Below are 19,917 nucleotides of genomic sequence, written 5' to 3' on the forward strand. Positions count from 1 at the left end.
TGCCGGTGACGGAGCTGTGCCTGCTCCCAGGACCTGGTGGAGCTGTACCTGACCAACTGCGAGAAGCTGTCCGCCAAGAGCCTGCAGACGCTGAGGAGCTTCAGCCACACCCTCGTATCCCTGAGCCTCTTCGGCTGTGCAAACATTTTCTATGAGGAGGAGAACCCAGGGGGCTGTGAAGACGAGTGCCTCGTCAATCCCACCTGCCAGGTGCTGGTCAAGGACTTCACCTTCGAGGGCTTCAGCCGCCTACGCTTCCTCAACTTGGGCCGCATGATCGACGGGGTCCCTGTGGAGTCCCTGCTACGGCCTCTCAGCTCACTGGCTGCCTTGGACCTCTCGGGCATCCAGACGAGCGACGCGGCCTTCCTAACCCAGTGGAAAGACAGCCTGGTGTCCCTTGTGCTCTACAACATGGACCTGTCAGATGACCACATCCGGGTCATCGTCCAGCTGCACAAGCTGCGGTGAGCTGCCGGCCCAGAGCTCACTGGGGCGAGGGTGGGGAGGTGGGTGTTGGCAGTCCCGTGAGGCTTCGTGAGCCCCTGGCCGGGCAGAAGTGGGGATGATAGAGACAGTCCCCTTCCTTAAACCCAGTGTTCCGGCTGCCTCAGGGCTATCCAGGGCTTCTGGGTCCCCGCAGGCTTTTTCCCAGAATGCCCTGGAGCAGCTGTGGCAGGGATGGCCCCTCCCCTGCCATGGGCTGAAGGAGCAGGGGTCTCTGAGGCGGCCCCGACCTGTGTCCAGCTCTGACCTGTGGCCCCTGCTCCAATCTCCAGACACCTGGACATCTCCCGAGACCGCCTCTCCAGCTACTACAAGTTCAAGCTGACTCGCAAGGTGCTGAGCCTCTTTGTGCAAAAGCTGGGGAACCTGATGTCTCTGGACATCTCTGGCCACATGATCCTGGAGAACTGCAGCATCTCCAAGATGGACGAGGAGGCAGGGCAGACTAGGTGGGGACCCACCTGCCATGGTTGCCGGCGGGGTGTCTGTCATTCAACAAGCATTTATCAAGTGCCCTTCTGCCGAGTCCTGTGCTGGGTGCTGGAGATAAAGAAACGAATCAGACCCTGCCCTCTCGAAGCTGTATGAGCCAGTGGGGACAGATGAGTCATATTAGGACGGTGATAAGGGAGGCACAGGGCTGTGGGGTTGCCCTGAAGATCAGGAAGGAGGCAGGAAGAAGGAGGAATGGCATCCACACTGTCCTGAAAGCTCTTTCTGAGTCTCCCAGGGGAAAGGTGTTCCGGCAGAGGGAACAGCATATGTAAAAGCTGGAAAGTGCAAGCTTGAGGAGTGAACGGGAAATTAGGACACTCAGACTGGATAGAGACGGGGTGGTGGCATTAAGACGGCCAGCAGTATCCACTGTGCATTAGTCATCACAGCAGATTAGGTGTCTTCTCGGTTTGGTTGGTTGAAAGATCTGATTCAAACCCATCCAGCTGTAATTGGCTGTAAGCCCTATCCTCAGCCATACTTTAGCAGGGTTTGGTCGATGGGCATGCCCCTTCATGACTGTTGGTAGAACCCAAGGGTGGCACTTCCTCACCAGAATGGCAGGTAGTATTTCCCGAAGGTGGCTGCAACAGTGTCTCCCACCCCACGTTATCCGATATGACCTTGGCACCCTTCCTTCAAGAGGTGGGGGGGGGGGGGGGGGGTCTGTGTTTTTGCCCTTAAAAAGAGGAAAAAATAAAAAGATGAGACTGGAGGGTCTAGAAGAGGGCCCCAAGTAAATGCCTAGCCACCCTCAGGGAGAAGCCCTTCTAAACGCAGGGCAGCCCCAGTCCACAGGCCACTGACCCCGGCATGCTCTTCCCCCAGCATCGAGCCTTCCAAGAGCAGCATCATGCCTTTCCGGGCCCTGAAGAGGCCACTGCAGTTCCTTGGGCTCTTCGAGACCTCCCTGTGCCGCCTCACACACATTCCCGCCTACAAAGTGAGAGGGAGTGGGGGAGGGGAGGAATAGGGAGCCCCTGGACGAGGGAAGGGGTTGGGCTGGGGGTCCCAAGGGGTCTGCCCTGGAGCTAGAGGTGGAGCTGGGATCCAAGGGTCCCACCGCGTGGCATCTTCCAGTGGTTCTGAGCATGTTCCATTCCCAGGTAAGTGGTGACAAAAATGAGGAGCAGGTGCTGAATGCCATCGAGGCCTACACGGAGCACAGGCCTGAGATCACCTCACGGGCCATCAACCTGCTTTTTGACATCGCACGCATCGAGCGCTGCAACCAGCTTCTGCGGGCCCTGAAGGTCAGCCCTGACCCCAGGGGTCCTCGGTCTCTGGTCCATCCCTGCCTGGCAGGTCCTGGACTTGGCTGAGCCATGTCCCCAGAGCTCCCGTCCCTCCTCCACTCGTCCTCCTCATCCCCAGGACATCGGCAGTCCTGCCCCCTGAACCCCAGCCCCACGGTGCCTCATTTGTCCCAGCACCGGCCTTGTCCCAGCAGCGTGGGGCTGCCCTAGTTTCTGTCCCCAACCCCTCACCTCTCTCAGAGAACAGAGTCGGGGTAAGCTGCACCCCAGAGGCCCATCCGAGCCCCCTTGCAGAGCCCTAGGCATGGCCCTGTACGACTTTAACAGGACTCGCCAACCCAGGCCCGCACCCTGTCTTCATACAGCTGGTCATCACGGCCCTCAAGTGCCACAAGTATGACAAGAACATTCAAGTCACAGGCAGTGCTGCCCTCTTCTACCTGACCAATTCTGAGTACCGCTCTGAGCAGAGCATCAGACTGCGCCGACAGGTCATCCAGGTGGTGCTGAACGGCATGGAGTCCTACCAGGAGGTGACGGTGAGCCCCCTACCCGTGACGGCCCCGCATGCTCTGGCCCAGCCGCCCCTCTTCCTGCTCGCCTCGTGCCCCAGCCTCACCAGCCGGCTTGCAGTCCCTCAGGGGGCCGTGCTTGCTCTCACCCTTTTTTGCCTGGCGCTGTACTGCCCCCCTCGCCACCCCCCTGACCCACGGCATCACTCCCAGACTCTGGGACCTGGCATTCAGGGCCTCTGTAACCCGGCCCCACCTGACCAGTCCGTCACCACTGCCACCCTCCACCCAGGGATCCTGTTCTCCTGCCCCTGGGCCTCCACTCATGCTGACTCCTCAGCCCTTCTGTAACACTTTGCTGGGAGGTAATTTTTTTTTCCGAGAGCTGCTTTTATTATACAAGTAACAAAACTATGGGGGCACCTCGCTGGCTCGGTCAGTAGAGCATGTGACTCTTGATCTCAGGGGCGTGAGTTCAAGCCCCACACTGGGTGTAGAGGTTACTTTTAAAAAGTATACATTTCTAAAAAAGAAAACATGGGGCGCCTGGGTGGCGCAGTCGGTTAAGCGTCCGACTTCAGCCAGGTCACGATCTCGCAGTCCGTGAGTTCGAGCCCCGCGTCGGGCTCTGGGCTGATGGCTCGGAGCCTGGAGCCTGTTTCCGATTCTGTGTCTCCCTCTCTCTCTGCCCCTCCCCTGTTCATGCTCTGTCTCTCTCTGTCCCAAAAATAAATAAAAAAAAAACGTTGAAAAAATAAAAATAAAAAAAAAATAAAGAAAAATAACAAAAATTTCTACTGTAGAAAAATTATAAGTACGGATATAAAGCAAAAAAACCCCCCATAATCCCACCACCCAGAATAGCCACTGTTGCTGTTGAATACCTGTTGTTCAAGATTTAGCCTGTGCATGTTTACTTAGTAAATGGGATCATTCTGCACTCACTGTTTGTATCGCGTGGATTTTTATTTCAACGGTGTCTTCCGAATGTGAACATTCCCATAATCGACCAACATTTTTACAACAGAATTTCTTAAATAATGTTTCTCTTATGCTCACAAAATTAAGACATCTAATGCTTAGAAAACAAATTCAAGCACAGCTGACCTTTGAACAACACAGGTTTTAACTGCGTGGGTCCACTTAGATGCCAATTTTGACAAAGACAGTGCAGTGCTATCAGTATATTTTCTCCTTCTTATGATTTGCTGTCTTTTTTTTTTTTTTTGAAACTTCTTTTTTAAAAGCTTATTTTTTTGAGAGAGCACGTGCGTGCTCTGGCTCGTGCAAGCAGGGGAGGGGCACAGAGAGAATCCCAAGCAGGCTCCCTACTGTCAGCTCAGAGCCTGACACCGGGCTCGAGCTTATAAACCTTGAGATCATGACCTGATCCAAAATCAAGAAGTCAGTTGCTTAACCGACTGAGCCACCCAGGTGCCTCCCCCGCCTTATGATTTTCTTACTAACGTTTTCTTTTCTCTGACTTCGTTGTAACGCTACAGGATATAATACACATAACATGCAAAATATGTGTTAATCCAACAGTTAATGTTATCACTAAGGATTCAGGTCGACAGTAGGCTATTAGTGGTGAAGTTTGGTGGGGAGTCAGAAGTTGTATGTGGATTTGCAGCTGTGCGGCAGCCAGGGATGGGGGGTTTGGGGCCCTTAACCCTCGAGTTGTTCAAGGGTCAGGCATACTATGAAAACGTGTCAACTACGAAATGAAAGTTGTTCACAATCCAGCTCTCCTCCACCCCACAGCTGGGTTTAACCATTGTTTTGTAATCGCTGGTGCCCGAATGGTGTTCAGTGTCCTCATCCAGGGAAGGTCGCTCTGGTGCTGACTGTGTGTTAGAGCTGGGAGGCGGTGGCCAAGCCCCATCCCCACAGAGTGGCAGGATGGGCCTGCCCAAAATGTCTGGGCTGCAGGTACTGAATCAGCGCTATGGTTGAATAATTAGGTTGCTTTTTTTATTTTTTGCTATACCAAATAAGTCTTTGCTGACCATACTTAATTGATTATTCTTATAATATGTGACTGGGAATTGTAGGGACAATGGGTAGGTGTATTTTCAAAGCACTTGGGATGTATTCTCGAATTATCCTCCAGAAAGGCTATGGTGGCAATGTAGCCTCTGAAGGGAGGAGAAGGCCCGCTCTCCCACTGCCTGCCAACTCCAGACTTGAGAGCAACTGATACACTGAAATTGATTTTATAATCAGGTCAAAGGGGTGTCTTTTTTTTTTTTTCTTGACAAAATGCTAGTTGAAGATCCCCAAATTAATAAACTCTATCAAAGAAATGAAAATTAAAATAACAAGAAATTACATTTCATCTTGAGAGACCAGTGATCCCCAACGTTGACAAATGTCAGGGGAGAACACTTTTGCATGCTTCCCACTGGTGAGGTATGAACCGTACAGCCTTTTTGGAAGGCAACTGGCAGAATTTGCCAAAACTGTAAATGCACCTGCCTTTGGGTGTAGGTATTCCACAGTTGAAATGTTTTTAGAAAGAACCAGAATGTTAGCAATAGAGAGACCTAGAAAAGTAACATACAGTCCACCCACACAATGGGATATTATGGTCAATCTGTACGCCCTAATGTGGAAAGATGTCCAGTGCATGTTGATAAGTGAGGAGAAGTTTCGGACCAATATGTATAATATCTTTTTTGCCTTTCCTCTCCCCCAAATATATATATATATATATGTATATATATACGTATATATATATATATATATATATATACACACATGTATATATATATATACACGTGTATATATATATATATATATATATATTTGTATTTGCATGATAGAAAAATCTAGAAGGACGCACACCAAACTTTTAATAGCAATTTCTTCTGGGGAATAAAGGGAGAGACTCACTTTTGCCCAAATAGTACTATTTGAACTTTTTACGGTGAGTAAGTATTGCTGTCGTAACTGAAAAAAATTTTTTTCTCAAATTAAAAGACATATGTGTTTTTGGGGAAAAAAAGACAAAGAGTTAACTAAGGGTGGTACCCTCTAAAGTACGATGATCTCCCAAAATCTAATGAGAAGGGATGGCAGCAAATTAAATTATAGGCAAATGCCCTGCGAATACTTTAAAAAAAAAAAAAAGCCCACAGATAGCACAAAAAGAAATAGAAGATGTCAAGCAGCTTGAGGCCTCCTCCTCTGCCGGTGGGTCTGTAAACTGGTACGGCCACTTTGGCAGATAGTCTGGTGCTACCTGGTAAAGTTGAAGACGTGCACGCCCCGTGGCCCTGAAGCCCCGCCCTGGCGCCTGTGCCGTAGAGAAGCCCATGTACGTGGAGGCTGGGATGTGTGAACCAGACACTGAAGCTGCTGAGCACCGAAGCCCCCCTCGGATGTCCACCAACAGTGGGATGGACGAATAAATCAAAGTACCAGACCGCAACGGAAGGATGAATGCTTTTCAGATACTTATAACAATACCGTTGACCTGGCACACTACGGTTGAACGAACATAAGCAGGATGCTAGAGAATGTTCCATATGGAATAGCAGGGATAGTAGTTCTCTCTAGTGGGGAGGAGGGCTTCTGATCAGGAAAGGGACCTATGGGGATTCCCGGGTGCTGGCAGGGTGGTGACAAAGTTGTTGGAAAGCTTGTTTGCTTCACACGTGCTTGTAAAAAACTATACATTTGTGTTTTATGCCCTCTTCTGTATGAAGATTATATTTCATGGTTTGGTTTGGTTTGGTTTGGTTTTTTAATGTTAAAAAAAAAAAAAAAAAAGCCCTGTAGTCTCCTCTTTCAGAAAGCCTTCCTGGACCAGCACAGCTCTGGCTAATCCCACACCTGTAGCGAGCCCCTGGAGTCCAGCTCCCGAGTCTGACCCTGACTGCTTCGCTTGTCTCCCGGCCCGGCCCCAGGTCCAGCGGAACTGCTGCTTGACTCTCTGTAACTTCAGCATCCCCGAGGAGCTAGAATTCCAGTACCACCGGGTCAACGAGCTCCTGCTCAGTATCCTCAACCCCACGCGGCAGGACGAGTCCATCCAGCGTATTGCCGTGCACCTGTGCAACGCCCTGGTCTGCCAGGTGGACAACGACCACAAGGAGGCCGTGGGCAAGATGGGCTTTGTTGTGGTGCGTGCCCGCGGGCTGCACCCCCTTCCCTCCCTCCCCGCCTTCCTCTTCCACAGCCCCCCTGCCTGCCGCATGAAGGATTGAGGCCAGACCCAAGGAAGAGTCTCCTAACCATGAATGTAGCTCATGTGCCTGGAGATTTCCTCCGCCTGGAACACTCTGGCATCTTCTCTCGGCCCCTCCATCCGTCCATTTGGTCCCACTGTCCAAGCTGCTCCTGGCTCCTCAGACCAGGTCCCCTGTTAGGTCTTTCTGACTGGGGTTAAATAAGCCTCTGAGGGACTGCCTGCTTCACTTTGGCCTCCCCACTGGGTTGTGATTCTGCGGGGAAAGACACCGTGCTTGTTCCCGCTTTCGTGGTGACATCCCCAGCTCTTCCTACTGTGGTACCTGGCGCACAGGGGGGCGGATAAGTATTTGCTCGGGAATGGGAGGAAAAAATGAAGCAGAAGCATCTCGTTTCTTCATCTCACTTATTGCTGGCTAGGCTGGAGCCCACACAGGGGAGGGCCAGGCCCAAAGCTACGTTGGGAATCGGGGTCGAGCCAGGACTAGCCCCCAGGCCTCCTGATGCTAATGCCAAGTCTGTGGGTTGCACTTCTTCAGACCAGATAGGCGAATTTGGTCTTGTCAGGATGGATTAGCCAAGAACGGAACCGCTGTGGCGACTCTCCCTCCATCTTGGTTCTGGGAGGGACATGGTAGCTCTTGAGCCCTGGTCCCCTGCAAGTTCTCTTCTCTGCCCACAGACCATGCTGAAGCTGATTCAGAAGAAACTGCTAGACAAGATAGTAAGTCGAGTCTTCATGAAGCTACTTTGCCCCTCCCTTAGCCCATGAGGGGACGGTCTGCCCCTGGAGGAGACCCTTATTTTGTTAGGGGATGCCCTCATGGGTGCTGGGAGCCCGCGGGGCCCTGCAAGCGGGCCGTGCTGAGCCCTCCGTTGCCTTCAGTGTGACCAGGTGATGGAGTTCTCCTGGAGTGCCCTGTGGAACATCACGGACGAGACGCCGGACAACTGCGAGATGTTCCTCAACTTCAATGGCATGAAGCTCTTCCTGGACTGCCTGAAGGTACTGCCCGTCTCCAGCGCCAGCGGCCTCCTTGGCCACCCTCGTGGCCGCTCTTCTGTCCCCAGGCCTCCCACCAATCATATCTGCCAGCAACCCCTTTCCCCAGAGTTTCTGTGGGAGGTCTGACTCACAGGCCCACCCCCTCTCTTAGAGCCCTCCCTCCAAGGGAAAACCCAGCCCCATCCATCTTGGCAGTAATTTCTAGGCTGCCTGCAGTCCAGCTGGGGACAACTGAGGTATCAGCTGGACAGAATTTTGTCCAGTAGATGGCTTTATTTTATTTTATTTTACTATTTATTTGGATGGTATTTTTAAGTAATCACTACACCCACCATGGGGCTTGAACTCACAACCCCAAGATCAAGAGCTGCACATTCCACCCACTGAGCCAGACAGGCACCACCAGTAGGATGGTCTTTTTTTTTTTTTTTTTCTTATTTGTTTTTTTTTTAAGTGTGTTTGTTTACTTTTATTTTTATTTTTTTTAATTTTTTTTATTAAAATTTTTTTTTTAACGTTTATTTATTTTTGAGACAGAGAGAGACAGAGCATGAACGGGGGAGGGGCAGAGAGAGAGGGAGACACAGAATCGGAAGCAGGCTCCAGGCTCTGAGCCGTCGGCCCAGAGCCCGACGCGGGGCTCGAACTCACGGACCGTGAGATCGTGACCTGAGCTGAAGTCGGATGCCCAACCGACTGAGCCACCCAGGCGCCCCTATTTTTTTAATTTTTTTTAAACGTTTATTTTTTGAGACACAGAGACAGAGCATGAGTGGGGAAGGGGACAGAGAGAGAGGGAGACACAGAATCTGAAGCAGGCTCCAGGATCTGAGCTGTCAGCTCAGAGCCCCATGCGGGGCTTGAACTCACGAACCATGAGATCATGACCTGAGCTGAAGTCAGACGTTTAACTGACTGAGCCACCCAGGCGCCCCAAAAGTGTGTTTATTTATTTTGAGACAGAGAGAAAAACAGTGCGTGAGCAGGGGAGGGCAGAAGGAGAGGGAAAGAGAATCCCAAGCAGGCTCAGCACTGTCAGTGTGGAGCCCATCGTGGGGCTTGAACCCACTAACCATGAGATCATGACCTGAGCCGTAATCAAGAGTTAGATGCTTAACCGACTGAGCCATCCAGGTGCCCCAGAATGTTCTTTAAAAACAGGGGCTCCTTGGGGCGCCTGGGTGGCGCAGTCGGTTAAGCGTCCGACTTCAGCCGGGTCACGATCTCGCGGTCTGTGAGTTCGAGCCCCGCGTCAGGCTCTGGGCTGATGGCTCGGAGCCTGGAGCCTGTTTCCGATTCTGTGTCTCCCTCTCTCTCTGCCCCTCCCACGTTCATGCTCTGTCTCTCTCTGTCCCAAAATAAATAAAAAAACGTTTAAAAAAAAAAAAAAAAAAAAAACAGGGTCTCCTGGGGCGTCTGGGTGGCGCAGTCGGGTAAGTGTCCGACTTCAGCCAGGTCACGATCTCGCGGTCCGTGAGTTCGAGCCCCGCGTCTGGCTCTGGGCTGATGGCTCGGAGCCTGGAGCCTGTTTCCGATTCTGTGTCTCCCTCTCTCTCTGCCCCTCCCCCGTTCATGCTCTGTCTCTCTCTGTCCCAAAAATAAATTAAAAACGTTGAAAAAAAAAAAAAATTTAAAAACAGGGGCTCCTGGGTGATTCAGTTGGTTAAGCATCCGACTTCAGCTCAGGTCATGATCTCACGGTTAGTGGGTTCAAGCCCCGTGTTGGGCTCTGTGCTGACAGCTCGGAGCTTGGAGCCTGCTTGAGATTCTCTGTCTCCCTCTCTCTGCCCCTCCCCCGCTTGCATTCTGTCTCTGTCTCTCAAAAATAAAGTTAAAAAAAATTGGGGGGTGCCTGGGTGGCTCAGCTGGTTAAGGGTCCGAATTTGTGGTTCGTGGGTTCGAGCCCCATGTCAGGCTCTGTGCTGACAGCTCAGAACCTGGAGCTTGCTTCGGATTCTGTGTCTCCCTCTTTCTCTGTTCCTCCCCCATTCACACTCTGTATCTCTCTCTCTCTCTCTCAAAAATAAATAAAGATAAAAAAATTTTTTTTGTAATTTAAAACTCATCCTGGGGGTGCCTGGCTGGCTCGGTCAGTCGGTAAAGCATGTGACTCTTGATTTCAGGGTCGTGAATTCAAGCCCCACACTGGGCATAGATCTTACTTTAAAAACAATAAATAAATAGTAGCAATTATTAAACAAATAAATAAAACACACTCATCCTCTATTTTCTTGCTCTAGTTTCTATGAAGTTTCCCTTAAACTAATATTTTGAGCTTTGGCAAATAGAACCTTGTTTGTCCTATTTGCAGTTTTATAGGTCAGCTCTCCACTCAGCCTTTGGTTTTGTGGCAAGGAGTCCCCACCATTTTAATCCCGTATAGAATGTACCCAGGACTGTCCTAGGTGCACTAGAAGGTATATGGCCAGCCTATTGTTCCCCTTCTTTGTCCAGTCGGAATGGCCAGACAGATACCCATCAAGTTTCTAGGTTAACAATACCAGATGCTAATTAAGTACTAATTGATGTGGCCCTAATGGCTCTCATTTTGTCAGGAATTCCCAGAGAAGCAGGAACTGCATCGGAATATGCTAGGACTCTTGGGGAATGTGGCAGAGGTGAAGGAGCTGCGGCCCCAACTAATGACTTCCCAATTTATCAGTGTCTTCAGGTTAGTATTTCTTTCCTTTCCCTTTTTGCCTTTGCTGCCAGGATGCTCAGAGCTCTTAGTCTACGCTGAGTTGTGGTAATTGCTCTTAGCCTAGGTTTCTGTTAGAAATGTCACCGATGGTTTCTTTCAACCCTCCATAATAGTCCTCTTGTAACTGTATCTTAAGTGATCTCAGATCCTAACTTTTAGAAGTCACCTGGGTATGAATAATAGGTGATAAATCAGCAGTGCATCTGGCATCTGGTTTGTAAGCTGGGGTCCAGCCGCTGGGGTCTGAAGAGGGACTTAGAGGGGTTTTTCTCTCCTCTCGGCAGCAACCTGCTGGAGAGCAAAGCTGACGGAATTGAGGTTTCGTACAATGCCTGCGGTGTCCTCTCCCACATCATGTTCGACGGGCCTGAGGCGTGGGGCATCTGTGAACCCCAGCGGGAGGAGGTGGAGGAACGCATGTGGGCAGCCATCCAGAGCTGGGACATCAACTCACGGAGAAATATCAATTACAGGTGCGGAGTGAGGAGGGGTGGGGTGTGCGAGTGGGGACCGTTCGGAGACAGGATGCTCGTTCCCAACAAGGTCTGGTGAGAACTTACCTTTCTTCTAGTTGGGGTCAGGCCTCCCTGAGGAACAGTCCACACAGGGCACACATCTCACCCATAAAGCTTGGTGCGTGTTTCATGCACATCAGCACCTGCGTAAACCCAAAGTTTCCTGCCTACAGACATTTGATACATGCATATCTGTGGGAAGAAAAAAGAAGAAGAAGAAGAAAAGACAGACGCACAATAGGAAACAAAACAGGAACCGTTCATGAGCTCAGTCCCTGAAAGGACCTCTACTCACAGTCTAGCACCCCTCTTCCGGCAGTTTCCCTCTGCACGGATTTAATTCTGTGCAGTCCAGCGGGCATCAAGTCTTCCTGTCTTGTGACTGAATTTCCAGCCACAGGGTATGGGACTCGATCACTTTCTATGTGCAGATGGGCCGTCTTGTACTGACCGACATTGACGCTGAAAACCCACATTGGGAGGAAGGGGCTCATGCTTGTGGCTTTGCCAATTACCGTCATTCCCAAGGAGAGATGGAGTGAATCACTGGGCCAGGGCGTTTGCACATACATTTTTCAGGCTTTTGGACCATGAGTCCAGATGGCGCATAGAAGGCCCTTCTAAGAAGTGTAGGGACGTCTGGGTGGCCCATTGGGTTAAGTGACTTCAGCTGGGGTCACGATCTCATGGTTCATGAGTTCGAGCCCCACGTCAGGCTCTCTGCTGTCAGATGGAGCCCACTTCGGATCCTCTTTTCCCCCCGCCTTTCAAAAATAAATAAACACACTTACACCAAAAAGGCCGTTCTAAGAAGTACAGTCACACTTCTGTTTCTCAGGGTACATCTCCCTGCCTCCCCCAAGACTGGGTCTTTCCTTCTTGCCAAGGCCTCTGTTTCTGCACCACCTAATCTGTGTTCCTCCTACCTCCCTTACATGTCCATGCTCTTGACCTCTCTTACAAGGGAGCTCCCTTTGTGGAGCCTGAAGTGTGCTGATGGGCCAGATGCCCCTCTACCTGTTGTATCCTATTATCCTGCTTGTGGCTTGTCTCTAGGACCCTCCAGGGAGGAGAACCCTTCAACAAGAGAAGATGCACTCCCCCAACCCCTGGCATGGGATGTGACCTTGATTTTTCTTTCTATAGGTCGTTTGAGCCAATTCTTCGTCTCCTTCCTCAGGGCATCTCCCCTGTCAGCCAGCACTGGGCCACCTGGGCCCTGTACAACCTTGTGTCTGTCTACCGTGAGTACCACTCATCCTTTGGTCAGACACAGGGACGCTCCCCTGGCTGCATGCAGACTTGCCCTCAGGGAATTTATAACCGGGTGAGGAACACTAAGAGCGCACAGCCCTCTTCGTTCCAGAGTCTTTGGGACACCCCAGCATAATGGCTGGCCTGGCCTCATCACCAGAAGCAAGCCTGGCAGGCCAGATAGCCCATCCAGAGCTCCCAGACAGCTTTCTTAATGCTTCCTGCTTCCAGACAAGTGACTAGTCAAAAATCTCCATGCCTTCTGGAAGATGGAGTAAAACCAACCCAGACAGAGAACTAACCCCTGAGGAAACAGACTTCCCAGGGAACAGGAGAGAACTTTAAAACAAACCTAACTTAATTCCACAAAGAGAGTCCCAGCCTCCCATAGAAGCGCCTGAACCGTCCTCTGCCCGGTGGCTTTGGGTGGAGGACAGAGTTGCAGCCCTGGGAGACCTTGATGACAGGCCAGGTTTGACCCTCGTTGTCTTTCTTACTGGTCATGTGACCTCACACGGGTTATTCAACCTCTCTGGGCCTTGGTTTCCTCATGTTTAAAATGGGATAAAAACAGGATTGCTGTAAAATGAGACATGTGACGTGCTTAGGACAGTGCTTGGCCCATACCAGCTCTCCAATAAGCATTCGCCTTTTTCACTATTACTTGAGGCTAGCTTTACCAAAAAATAGTACCTTCCCTCAAAAAGCAGTGTAGTACAGAGGAAAGAGCCCTGAGCTGGGACCCCCTTGGACAAGCCTCTGTCTCTCTGAACCTCAATTCTTTCATCTATAAAATGGAGGGCTAAAAATAGCTCCTACTACATAGAGCTGTGTGTGTTGGGGGTGGGGGTGGGGGGTCCACTGAAATGCCCGTGTTCTCCACAGAGTGTAAAGCCCTGGATACTGAGCACTAGAATGTTCTTTATTGGCGTGAACTGTGAACCCAATAATAGGAAGGAGTGGTAATTTCAACCTGGCTGGTCACCAGTATCACCTGGTGGTATTTTGTTAAAAATGCAAATATAGGCTCCTGGGTCTGTTGAATCAGAATCCCTGAGGACAGGGCTTAGGAATCTGTATTTTTACAAAAGTTTCTCAGGGATTGGAAGCCACTGGTTTGGGTGACATTTCCCATTAGGGTGAGCCGTGGAAAGAAATGTGACTGCGTACCAAAGTAGCCTTTTCCAAGGATTCACCCCTTGCTCCCGCATTGGGCCCAGGAACTCAGGCCCTTGGGGGTAGGCACAAGCATGGCTCCTCCTGGGTACAGCAGTGTCCTCACCAGGCTGGGTCTTCACCTCACCCCTCTGGGAGGGCAGCCCTCACAGCAAGGGTGGATTCTGGGCCACAGGTTGCGGGAAGACCTACCCTGACCACCTGCTGTCTGCCCTCCCGCAGCGGACAAGTACTGCCCCCTGCTGATCAAAGAAGGGGGGCTGCCCCTTCTGAAGGACATGATCAAGATGGCCACCGCTCGGCAGGAGACCAAGGAAATGGCCCGGTAAGAGACGGGCAGTGTTTCCACTTGCAGCCTTGGTTTGGGGGAGTGGGGGACACTGCGGGGAGCCCCCCCTGGGGGCTAGGAATGGCTGAGATTCCCAGGGGCAACTCAGGAGTTGAGTGTGGAGGTGGACAGTGTACCAACGTCCAGCGGGGGCCTCCCTGAATGTCATTTTGGCCAGTGTGGCTGGAAACTAGATCATCAAGCTCCAAACAGAGCATCATTGCCCTCGTCTGTCAGCTTCATTGTCTTTTACTCCCAACGAATCCCGTCCTCTCATTACTGGCCCTTAGCAAGTCAGGTCGAAATCATCATTATTTATTTATTTTTTAAACATTTATTCATTTTTGAGAGACAGAGAGTGAACAGGGGAGGGTCAGAGAGAGAGGGAGACGCAGAATCCGAAGCAGCTCCGGGCTCTGAGCTGTGAGCACAGAGCCCAATGTGGGGCTTGAACCCACGAACCGCAAGATGGTGACCTGAGCTGAAGTTGGAGGTTTAACCGACTGAGCCACCCAGGCCCCCCAAAATTCATCATTACTTTTGGCCAAAGACCTTCTAACTAAAGAGAGGATGCAGTGTGGTAGAGGTCACTGTAGAGACCTGGCAGGCAAGTGTAAGTGGGTTTCCAGGTGTGAAGGCCCTGCCCACGGCAGAGCTTCCGGGCCCGGCTGCTGTGCGGTTTTCATGACTCTGTCTGACCCCTCAGCAGCCCTGGTCCCGCACCTGTCAGCGCATGAGCGGCTCTCAGGGATCCTGCACATGGCAGTCAGCAGTCCTCGCTTTCTCCGGGATCCATTCCAGAAGGGAGCCTGCTTGCATTTGCCCCAGCTGTAAACACGGTGTAGAACCAGGAGCATCAGGGAGGAGGGCCTGGAGCTCAGAGGCACCCAAACAAGGACTCCCTGGGCTGCTGAGGGCCGTCTGTTTCTGCAGTTTCCTGTGGCCCAGGCACTTCATAAACATTCACGGACAGATCTGTCTGAGTTTGAGAATGGTAAAATGAGTGGTTCTCAAACTTAATCTCCCTAAAGAATCACCCGAAAAGATTGTTAAAAATCTACAGGCCCACCCTTTCTTTCCCAGTGGGTCTGGGAGCTATCAGCAGGGATCCCAGGAGATTTGAAAAGCTGGGTAAAACTGGCTCATAAACCTACCCCGGTCCCTTTGAGCATCTCTGTAAGACCTGAGATGTGTATCCGAGCTAGCCGGCCCATCTGAAGCAGGTGTGAGTGACACTAAGAGGGGGAGCTCAGGAGTCACTCCACCCATCCTGCCCCTGTCCTACTCTGGGCGCCTCTTCAGCATATGGAGGCTGCCGTGAACACGGCTCCCGGCCCCTGACCGACCCAAAGGCTTAGTGTTGAATGGGAAGGCCATCTGGGTCCAGGGTGATTCTAGTAGGGCAGTGGTTCTCCAGGATCAGCCCGGGGCGGGGGGGTGGGGGGGGGGTGCGAGAGACCGGGGCCCTGAGCGCCAGTGGTAGTTCCTGACCGCTGCCCTGGGCCTGGCCTCTGCAGGGTGTCAGGGGCCCTCGTGTAGGGACAGTTGCCCTGGCCCCCACCCAGTCGCCTCAGACCTTCAGGCGAATCTGACACGCAGGCAGTTTGGGGTCCACTGGTAGACTCTGGGGAAGAAAAAGGCCCGGGCGTGCGGGGGGAAAGTAAAGAAGGAAGACAGTGCTCAAGAAAGGAGCAGCGGGTTGGGAAGGTCAGGCCTGAGCCGATGCAGGGGAGCCCCTAAGCACAGAGGCTCTGGGGCTGAGGGGGGTGGGGAGGAAGGGGGGGGAGCACAGAGCACCGATGGTATTTGTGGCCACAGGGACCGTTGTCCTGGGCGTTCCTCACGGGTCGGCCGCCCCGCCAGCCCCTTGAAACGCATCACCTCAGTCAGCATCAGCATCACCGCTGACATTCGCTCACAAATACAGCAGCCTCATCAGCTGGGAGGGGCTGGGCCCAGCCCACCCCGAGGCCGCCCCCTGATCCTCTCTCCCCCATGGTCTCCAGCAAGGTGATTGAGCACTGCAGTAACTTTAAAGAGGAGAACATGGACACGTCCAGATAGAGGCCTCCGTCCCCACGGCCGCCACTGCTCTGGACCACGAGGCCAGGAGGAAGCTCTCAAGCAGCCCAGCGGGCAGACCCCCACCGGGGAGCCTTCCGCTGGATGAAGGGACACAGGGGGACTTTTGCACAACCGACGCTTTTCCTTAACATTAGTGAGATATATATATTATATATATATTATATATATATATTATTTTTTTTGGTTAGGAAGTGTGAAGTTTTGTGTGTATGATTTCTGTACAAAAACAAAAGAAACACTCCTTGAGTCCTCGCAGCTTCCTTGGCCATTCTCAAGCCCCAACTCCAAGCCTTCATCGCTGCCACTCACTCTTGCCCCCCACCCCCGACTAAATGCCTCTAACGTTGTGAGAGCCCAGTCCTTTCCCAGTGACCTCAGACCCTGGCCTCACTTCCCATTAGGAGAGGCAGCAGGCTTTTAACAGCCCACTCCAGCACCCCAACCCACCCCCCCAAAGCCTGAGAACCCCCTCTGGGCTCCTGGGTGTGGCTGATGGCGTTTGGGATGAAAACTAGTCCCACTGGGTCTCCCAAATGCCTTGGTGCTCCCGGCCGTGGGCCATCTGGGGCGAGGAAGTGAGTGCTCAGGCCCAGGCAGCCCCGGCCCCAGAGGACCCTCAGGAGCGGGGCTCACAGCGGCCCCGCTGTTCTCTGGCCGGGCCTGCCTGAGGCCACGCTGCTACGGAGGCTGCCTCCTGGTCTCCCACCAGGTCCCAGGCTACTGAAGGCCCCAGCCCAGGGCTGGTCAGAACTCCGGCAGATTCCACTGCCTCTTCTGCCAAACAGATTCAGCACCTGCCCCAGCCCTGGAAGCCAGCATCTCTGGGACCGGGGCTTGCCCCTCACTCCCCAGCCCTTCGCCTGCCCGCAGTACCCATGGTGCCCAGGCACCCCACCAGCAGAACTGAGCCGGCCTCATTCGCCTCCCCCACCCGACCTGCCCCGCTGCCTGGAGGAGCCCACCTGTCTCTCTGTGAGGCAGGAGGTCCCCACTCTAGCCGGACCCGCAGCAACAGCTAACTGCCTCCAGACCAGCACTGGGCACAGCCTGCAGTGGCCCCGCGTGGCCCTTCCGAGCCTCTCCTCCCTGTCCCCAGGCTTTACCTCGGGAACCTCTGTGCCGTGTTTCAGAGAAGTGTGAGCCGCAAATGTATCTCGAAATATCTTGTGGTCCTCCCTTGATGTAACTCCGAATTGCTTCTCGTGAGACAGGCGGTGGTAAGGATGTCCTTCCAGAACAAGGCGCTGGGGGAGCAGGGCCGACTCTGCAGGCTTCCCTTCGGGAATGACCTTTCTTCCTTCCTCCTTCCCTGGGCCTGTTTTTGGATTCTTCTACCATTTCTGCCTCCAGGCAGGACAGGCTGGATGAGCAGCCCCCGGGAGAGGCACCGGCCTCCCCTGAAGTCTGTCCCTGCCAGCCCTGGGAAGGGGCCGGCCGCCCCGCGCTCCCCCAGCTTGGCAAACAGGCCACATCTGCCCCTCCCTCCATGCTCACATGGCCTGAGCCAGACCCTGGGCAGAGCTCACATTGCATTGCTTTACCACCTGGGGCCTGAGTAAATGTCTGTACTTTGGGATGTCACAGAAATACATTTTTGTGCAAAGTGTGAGAAGAGCAGAGTGTCGTTTTTGCAGAAGGGACGGGGTCCGGAGAGGGGCTGTGGCCAGTCTGGGCACTGGGCCTAGCGAAGGGACCTGCGACAGGGAGGGTACATCGGGTCGATCTGTGTGCCCGGCCTGGAGGCCCTGTCAGCTGCAGCCTGGGGACAGGTGGCAGATCGGGCTGAAGTTCCTGCCTCCTCTGCGTTCTCTCCATGCCCCCGTGCCGACTGACACTGGGGTACAGCTGGCAACAGCCCAACAGGGCCCCTGCCCAGGGTGGTTGCGTCTGATTGTAGAGACAATGTTATGTGTGAGATTATGCCCCGGCTTGCGGGGAGCAGGGAGCAGAGAGGGCGCCCCTTGTGGGCTGGTAGGAGTGGAGGGGGGCCCTGGGGAGACTGGAGTTAGCAGGACAACAGTGCTGCAGGGACAGAAGAGCTAACATAGTTTCTGATAGCTCAAGGCCGCAGCCCTAAGATGACCCCAGCCCCCCTTGTTTTAGCCCCCCACACACCCCGTCTTAGAGCATTTACTAAAAAGGGCCTACGGTTGCGAATCCTTCTGTTCCTTTGAAATGTATTTGTATCATCTACAACTCAGGAGACCTGAAAGCCATTCCTTCAAAGGAATGTTTGGCCTTCAAAGGGTAATGCTCAGGAAGGATCAGGCCCCCGTTTCCTGGTCCGTGTGGGAGGACAGGCACCGAACTTCAATTATTGCCAGCTAGCACACACAGCTGGCCTAATCAGCATTTACACTGTGCAACCCTTTGTAATTTTTCACTTCCCCCCAATCTGTTCAAGCCACTGCTGTTCCCTCTCTCCACTCCCTCATGCTCCCTTTAAAACACCCAGTCACCTGGGCGTTCAGAGCCGCATTCAGTTCACACAGCAATAACATATTACTGATAAAATCTGTCCTTACCACTTTAGTGTCTGACTTCGTCTCTGACACCAGCACAGGGCCTGACTCCTGGAAGCTTCAGGATTATTTGTTTCCACTCAGCACACTAACTCACCCGTTGCAGTAACCAAGATTGACTTACACTTGAAAGTCACACGACTCAAATACCTACCCAGGCTAGTCAAAGGTGAGAGGGAATTCACTGACTGATGCAACTGGGGACCTAGAGTTCATCTCAGCTTCAGGAACAGCTGGATCTGAGGGTCCAGTCAATGTTGCTAAGATGTCTCTCCCTCTTTTGTTACTGCTTATCTCTATGTCTCTATAAGGTGGCTTCATTCTCCTGCCACAGTCTGTCTCTTACATAGTGTCTTACATAGTGTAAAGACAGCTGCCAGTTGCCCTTATATCCTATTCTTTAAGCCTGAGATCCAGAAGAATGCCCATTTCTCAGCATTTATACAGTACTCTCATAGAATGATCCTGATTGGCCCTGCTGAGTCACATGTCCACCACACCTAGCACCAATCACTGGGGACATTAAGATAGGGAACCAAGTTGGGCCCTCTAGTCACATGCCCATCAACCTATCAACCTGTGGAGTGTGGGACACAGTTTCTCCAGAACCACGTGGAATGGGGAAGAGTCAGTTCCCCAACAGAAAAAGGGGTGCTGAGCTGACAAAACAGCAGATGTCAGAAGAGCATACTGCGTAGGATCTGTTGGAGAAAGAAGGTGGATGTTGGTATCCATGAGAGGTGTGGGTGGAAAAGGCAGGGCAGCACGGGGAATGCCCTGGGGACCCAGTTGAAGGCGTGTGAACAGTGAATGCTGATGAGGTTTCCTCTGAGAAGAGCCTGAAGCCTCCAGTTGGGCAAGTCCTTCTGGCAGGGCGAGGTGTTGGCTTATATAGCAGGGGAGAGGTCAGTGCTAGACACTTTACTTGCATTATTTAATCCTCCCAACCACCTTAGCAGGGGGGTGCTACTGTCAATCCCCACTATACAGACAGAAAACAGCTCAGAGTGGCTCGGTAACTTGCCCGAGTTCACACTACCTCTGTGCTGGTATTTCTGACTCCCCTTCGCCCCTTCTACCCAGGATCTGCACCAGGGATGACCGCTTTGCTCTCGTCCCATTTACAATATCCTTTTTTTTTTTTTTTTTTTTTTTTTAAGGTTTATTTATTTATTCTTGAGAGACAGCAAGCACAAGCAGGGCAGGGGCAGAGAGAGAGAGACAGAAGCCAAAGCAGGCTCCAGGCTCTGAGCTGTCAGCACACAGCCCCACGTGTGGCTGGAACCCACAACGTGATACCATGACCTGAGTGGGAGTCAGAGGCTTAACCCACTGAGCCAGCAGGCGCCCCCATTTGCAGTATCTA

General features: G+C 52.5%; 1 protein-coding gene across 3 annotated transcripts in view; it reads left to right on the top strand.

Moving 5' to 3' along the window:
- ZER1 (zyg-11 related cell cycle regulator) overlaps positions 1-17,635 on the top strand; it is a 33,203-nt gene extending 15,568 nt beyond the window's left edge. For 2 of the 3 annotated variants that reach the window (XM_058693868.1, XM_058693869.1), the window contains 13 exons: positions 31-467; positions 780-956; positions 1,831-1,945; positions 2,109-2,255; positions 2,624-2,797; positions 6,682-6,897; positions 7,647-7,688; positions 7,851-7,970; positions 10,526-10,641; positions 10,956-11,144; positions 12,333-12,430; positions 13,839-13,941; positions 15,951-17,635. In XM_058693868.1, the coding sequence (XP_058549851.1) occupies positions 31-467; positions 780-956; positions 1,831-1,945; positions 2,109-2,255; positions 2,624-2,797; positions 6,682-6,897; positions 7,647-7,688; positions 7,851-7,970; positions 10,526-10,641; positions 10,956-11,144; positions 12,333-12,430; positions 13,839-13,941; positions 15,951-16,008 (1,992 nt within the window). In that variant the 3' untranslated portion in view covers positions 16,009-17,635. The remainder of the gene's footprint in view (positions 1-30; positions 468-779; positions 957-1,830; positions 1,946-2,108; positions 2,256-2,623; positions 2,798-6,681; positions 6,898-7,646; positions 7,689-7,850; positions 7,971-10,525; positions 10,642-10,955; positions 11,145-12,332; positions 12,431-13,838; positions 13,942-15,950) is intronic. The other variant, XM_058693870.1, reaches the window with a different exon arrangement.
- Positions 17,636-19,917: the final 2,282 nt, after the last annotated feature.

The sequence above is a fragment of the Neofelis nebulosa genome, chromosome 12 (genome assembly GCF_028018385.1).
Source record: "Neofelis nebulosa isolate mNeoNeb1 chromosome 12, mNeoNeb1.pri, whole genome shotgun sequence".
Lineage (NCBI taxonomy): Eukaryota > Metazoa > Chordata > Mammalia > Carnivora > Felidae > Neofelis > Neofelis nebulosa.